Source organism: Nicotiana tabacum, chromosome 24 (assembly GCF_000715075.1).
Source record: "Nicotiana tabacum cultivar K326 chromosome 24, ASM71507v2, whole genome shotgun sequence".
NCBI classification, from domain to species: domain Eukaryota; kingdom Viridiplantae; phylum Streptophyta; class Magnoliopsida; order Solanales; family Solanaceae; genus Nicotiana; species Nicotiana tabacum.
In genome coordinates, this window is record NC_134103.1 from 112047162 (window position 1) to 112053007 (window position 5846).

At 35.4% G+C, this 5846-nt stretch overlaps 1 protein-coding gene across 2 annotated transcripts; it reads right to left on the reverse strand.

Moving 5' to 3' along the window:
* Positions 1-705: 705 nt before the first annotated feature.
* Positions 706-4952, reverse strand: LOC107758927 (vacuolar protein sorting-associated protein 20 homolog 1). 2 transcript variants are annotated; one of them, XM_016576776.2, is made up of 6 exons: positions 4620-4952; positions 4008-4160; positions 3736-3888; positions 2432-2515; positions 1057-1222; positions 706-954 (listed from the first exon to the last, which is right to left on the reverse strand). In XM_016576776.2, exons 1-6 carry the CDS (start codon positions 4719-4721, stop codon positions 929-931), a joined length of 684 nt encoding a protein of 227 aa, XP_016432262.1. In that variant the 5' UTR covers positions 4722-4952; the 3' UTR covers positions 706-928. The 2 variants fall into 2 exon arrangements, with proteins under 2 accessions (XP_016432262.1, XP_016432261.1); XM_016576775.2 differs by having other exon boundaries at positions 1057-1200; positions 4620-4950.
* Between the last annotated feature and the right edge of the window lie 894 nt (positions 4953-5846).

Here is a 5846-nt window from a genome sequence, read left to right on the forward strand (position 1 = left end):
ACTGACTGGTCCATGCTATTTTCACATTCTTTTCCTGTTTGTCTGTTGTTGCTTTCTTTGTCCTCTTTTGCTTCTACAGTTACCTTATTTTCCTCTTAGAGGTTGCATATTATTTACGGTCTCTTAGCAAATGCTATGCAAAAAATGGTGAAATTAGATGGCTGGAAAAATTTAAAGGTGAAATATTTCTTGCCAATCCCTCTCACACAATATGAACGAATGTATTTGTATAATGCTTTTACTTATTAACTACTTTTCATAGGAAGTGTACTCTAATCTTCCATGGTTTGCATCCACTTCATTAACCGCTAGGCGTTTGTGCTTTTTGCATAGTATATGTTAGAGTAGTTCCTCAAGCTTAGGAACATAACATTAACGAAGGCTTATGTACTGATAGTACGATTTACATTGGACTAAAAAGATATTTTACCATAGGAAAAGGTGTCAAAATTAACCCCTCTACTTGATACGGAACTTTCCTTGAAAGGCAACTCCTTGCTTAGAATGCTTGGACGCTGGTAGGGCAATTAGCACATACTGGAGTTGGAACCAGTTCTGAGATGTTTCAATGAAGTTATGAGCCAAAAATTTTCTGGTGGCTCATTTGGTCAATCTAAAGAATGAGTTAGGTCTTAAAAGAGACAATTGGCTTCTTTCTTGCATAATACAAAGGTAACAGAATTACATGAAACTACTCAGACATGAGCATGAAGGTAATGGTAAATAAATGACTTCGTACGAGTCAGCAACGCACAAGAGCACGGTCCAAATCTGAAATCTTGTACATGACCCCAGAACCACAATTTGCACAAGTCACAAGAGATATGATACAAACTTTTGAAACATTACAAATTTTTAGCATCGAATACTTTTATAGCATTCTGAAACTTGACACACTTTTTGAAAAATTAACAAAGTTGAGCTGGAATCAAGCAGGTATTGGTTCCTCCAGAACTGTGCAAATTTGAACAGAAAATTCAAAAGAATACATGATTTAGAAAAGATGTCACTGTGTGTGTGTGAGTGTATCAGAATAAGGGAGAAAAGAACAGTAACCTTTCTTTTGCACAGCCACGCCAGCTGACGTATCTTGAGCGTCCTCCATAACAGCTTCCGTGATGACTGGTGATTTAGTTGGTACATCAGGTAGATCCAGTTTCTCTTCAACGTTCTCAGCAGAAGGTGCTGCAGAAGGAACTTCTGGCAGATCTTGAAGTGTTAACTGACCAAGATGAGGGGTTACGGAAGAGGGTAAGGGAAATAACTCACAACTGTACAAATCTAAGAATAACTCCGCTCCTAACATGCTGAAGTTTTTTTACTACTTTCAGCAGAAAGAAGCATTAACAGTTGTACGGGGCAACTAATCAATACATGTATGGACACCTTTTATTTCCAGTGCATCCTTATGTGGTAAAATAACCCACAGCCTATAACGACTAACACCATACATCGAGAAAGAAGGCATCGCTAGCAACTTTTGATGCTAGAATCTTGAAACTAGAAAAGAACCTGGCACTATGTCACTGAAGTTTGTAAATGGATATGCATCAAACACGGGTCACAACATGCAACTTTTTCCAAATACAGTCTCAACTATCATCTATGGGAATCAAACATGATAGTTAAATTGATGGCTCAATAAGAACATCATATTGAAGGGGAGCCTTGGAGCAACCAGTGAAGTTGTCTCCGTGTGACCTATAGGTCACGGGCTCGATCCATGGAATCAGTCATTGATGCTTGCATCAGGGTAGGCTGACTATTTCAAGCCCCTTGGGGTGCGGCACTTTCCCGGACTCTGCGTGATTGTGGGATACTTCGTGCACCATGCCTTATTATTAAGAACATCATATTGCACGAAAGAAAAACTAGCGCTCAGTTAAGAAAAAAAAAGAATAGTTGTGAATACGACTCATGCAAAACCTAATTCTTCTAATCCACTCAGCACATCTTGGTTCGTAATTCAAGTATTATCTGATTCCAATCAACTTGTCCAAATGGCTCACGCGCACAAAATTGGCCTATAAATAATATCAGTATATCAAGGGATGGGAAAAGCAATAGCTTTCAGGATTGTGAAGGCTCTATAGACCCCTAGGTGGGTTTATAACAGTATCTTATTTTTTGATCTCCAAGTTTTTGCTTCCTTCAAATAAGAAGAATGCATCAACACAAACTAGATAGCAGTATACTAGAATAAGATAATGTTGTAGTACTATAGGGAAGGTGATCATTTAGTGCAGTTGATTATCTCTCAAACAAAAAAAGGAAAGTATAGCCCAGTAGGAAAATTAAGATGATTCGTAGTTATAAGCTGAAAAGGCGACAGCAAAGCTGTAATTGTGTTATCAAAAGAAGGAGCATATAGTTGCAAAAAAATGAATGAACTAAGTTTTAGCAACAACAACTGCATCATAAAAAGACAGACCTGAGATTCCAGATTCTCAAATTCTGCTAAAACTTCCTCTTCATCTTCAGCAGATAGCTTCTCTCCAAGAATAGCATTCACTTCCTGCAAAAGGATACAAGCAGTTACCAAAAAAAAGCCAAGATAGGAAAGGGAGTGTTTTTCCTTGCCAGGCTGATCTCTTTTTAAATTGCAGTTATTGACTGTGAGATTAAGCAGCACTAGAACCATATGAAATACAATGTTGCTGTCTCTCAAACTGAATTTAGAAAAAAAGTGAGTGAAGCTAAGTCTTATAGAGTTGGAGAAGGTGAACAAAATCTAAAAGTTAGAAGCAAAAATGTCTAAGGGCATACGATTATTCACATCTTGCATTAGAGGAAACTATAAACTTAATACCTTGTCAAGTTATTTGCTCAAAGACCAAAGTTGCACAAATGATCACTTTATCCTAATAATTTTTTTTAAAAAATTTGCACAAAAGTTGTTTGGTAAGTAGTTCCATGTATTGCGAAAGGGAGCTCGGTTGACTAGTGCCTAGTGCGTAAATCTAATTGGAAGCAACACCTTGGGGCCACTTCAAGCATGGGGAGTCACGCGAGGTTTCTTGTGCACAGAGTTAATCTATCCATTCCAATATACATACGCTTCCTCACCCAGAAACATTAAGAACATGCATGTGAAACTAGGGGGAAACCCCTTACTCAAGATAGATGCAAAAGAATCGAGAATCTCAACAAAAAAGAAAAGATTCTCAACAAAAATAAACTTCTTTGCGTGTTTTTCCAGATTTTCAGATAATTTACATTTATTTCTAGAATATTTATAGATTATCTTTTAATTTATGTCGGATCTTTTAATTCAGATTTTATCACCGATCATTATCTATCTCCAATTGTTATCACCTAGACTTCGTTTGGTTTCATTTGTATCTTTAGATACAGATATAGCCTTGTAACAAATGTCCTAGCTTGTTTAAGGCTCTTATTCTATAGGACGGAGTTCGAACCCTTCTGTACGTTGTTTTACACAGACAAGAATTGATTCCCCTATTATAATCTGTCCTCTTAACTTTCTCCCTTCTTCCATTTATCCTTGCTTCTCCTGTCTTTGTCCCATCTCCCTTGTTATAATCTCCTTCCTCTTGACTTTCTTTCTTCTCCCCTTTCTCATCTTTTCCCGTTACCTTTCATCCATCTCCCTTTCAGTACTACTCCAAAAAATATTATGACTTAACGAGCATGAATGAACTCCCAAATCACACAAGAGTAGCAAGAGTTAACCATATCTAAGATAACAGGGGATTTTATATCAAATGAGCTTACATCTTGATAAGCTTTTGCCTCTGCAGTATCATCCATTAACTTCTGAACATCCTCTAGGTTGATCTCACTTTGTATTGCTTTGATTGCATTATTTCCAGTTTTCAAACTCTCAAAGACAGCCTTCTGCTTGCTTGTCAGTTCAATATCTGCCAACTAAAAGAATTTGCACATAGAATCAGAAGAATAATTTAAATGCTTAAATGCCTTAAAAGGAATAAGTACATTTAGCATGGTAGTAAAAGTATGAAACTGTAATAAGAAGAATTACTTACTTGCTGCTCAACATTTATGAGCCAGACATCAACTTGCTTTAATAGTTCTTCTTGAACTTTCTTCTTCTTTAATGCTAAAAGGGCCCTATCTTTCTTCTTTTCGCGTAGCAAGTCCTTTGCAGCTTGTTTCTCAGCTTCAATGACAGCTTCCAGCTGAGAGCAATGAATAACAGAAAGGATTCGCAGGTCGTAAACCAACACTTATTCAGTAGAATATTCCTTGAAGACATCTTGTAAATCAGTCCCTAAGTGGAGCCTTAAGAATTCAGTAGAATTCTTATTCTCAAGGTAGACAATCACCTTGGACCTTCAATTTTTGTGTTTTAGCAGAATTCCAAGAAACTTCTCCTAACTCATCTTAGACTAACTTATTCTTTTTTTGGTTTTTTTTAAATATTTAATTGTTTTGGGATGGAAATTAGCATAATGAAGGGATGGGTATCAAATCATTTTTGACACAAGGATCAATAGAATGCTGGTAGCAAGACTCTTATCTGCAAAGTGAATTAGCCATCCTAGAATAAAGCAAATTAAGTTTAGCCCAACAAAAATGAAATCCAAAAGGGGGAAAATCAAGTTCCATAAATAACTTCAGAAATTATTCTTATATACCTGTTGTTGATATTGGGCAAGCTTACGCCTTTGAGTCTTTAAAGAGAGAATTGCTTTATCCACTTCGGTGATCTTCGGTTTCTTCACGAATATATTCCCCATCTCCCCCCCAATAAAAACAAAAACAATGTTATTTTAGAACAAACATGAGGTCTTGCAAATCTATGCGAAAACCCCTGCTTAATTGAGCGGCTGGAGTTGAAAGATCAAAGAAGGAAAGGAAGTAAAGGGGATCGAAGAGTCCAAGACCACGATCCAATGGCAGAGGCCAGAGGAGAAGATTATATCAACGACGAAACTAACAGAAAAAAAGAGAGAAAAGGTGCAGATTACTACCCGTAATATTTGAAATTTTGTTTTATCTTTTGGAGTAGGGGAGCAGAAGAGGTAGGTTCCTCCGTTACTTACGGTATATTTAGATACTAGTGAATTTGTATAAAAAAATACTCAGTCCGTTCACTTTACTTGTCTATCATTCTAAAAATATATTTTTACTTTTACTTGTCATTTTTTGAAAATAATTTCTTTTTTCTCTTATACTCATAGTATTAATTACTCATTTTAAATTATTTTTTCAAATCAATTAAATATATACATCAATTAATATGAATATCATGTAAATTATACACTTCATTTATTATTTCTTAAGGGTGTGCAACGTCAATAGTGAACAAATAAAAGTGAACGAAGAAAGTACTAACAACCAAATTAAAGAAATAATATTTTAAGGAATTTAGTCGATATAGAATAGATAAAATATCCATCTATATACATAATATAAGTTTAATATTATTTTATTGCCGAAATCACAAAAGATAATACTCTATTTATTAGAATTCGAGTTTAAATGAATTTGTTTTTCATCATCGATTTTCTTTAGAAAAAAAAAAGACTTTTAATATATATATATATATATATATATATATATATATATAGAGAGAGAGAGAGAGAGAGAGGGGCATTAACTTGAGAAGATTAGTCCCATCATCGTAATATCCGCATTTTTATTATTGTCATGTTCTTGTACAATTTGTTAATGGGCTTATATCTTCATAAAAATTTGGCATCATTGTTTTGTGATAATTATGGCACATATGGACATGTTGTGCGGATTGTGTGAGTATTGGCACAAGATTTTACCGTACAATTATGATTGATATTGTTATTATGTCGGTGCGGAGCGATAAGGGCGGATATTGCTATTGTGTTGGGTGCGGGGCAATAAGG

What these genes read in the sequence shown, in the direction of transcription:
- LOC107758927 (XM_016576775.2), bottom strand. Translation starts at nt 4,721, where the DNA reads ATGGGGAATATATTCGTGAAGAAACCGAAGATCACCGAAGTGGATAAA. An exon ending in TTGCCCAATATCAACAACAG is followed by an intron (nt 4,161 to 4,619) that starts GTATATAAGAAT and finishes CATTGCTCTCAG; the next exon opens with CTGGAAGCTGTCATTGAAGC. An exon ending in AGGCAAAAGCTTATCAAGAT is followed by an intron (nt 2,516 to 3,735) that starts GTAAGCTCATTT and finishes ATCCTTTTGCAG; the next exon opens with GAAGTGAATGCTATTCTTGG.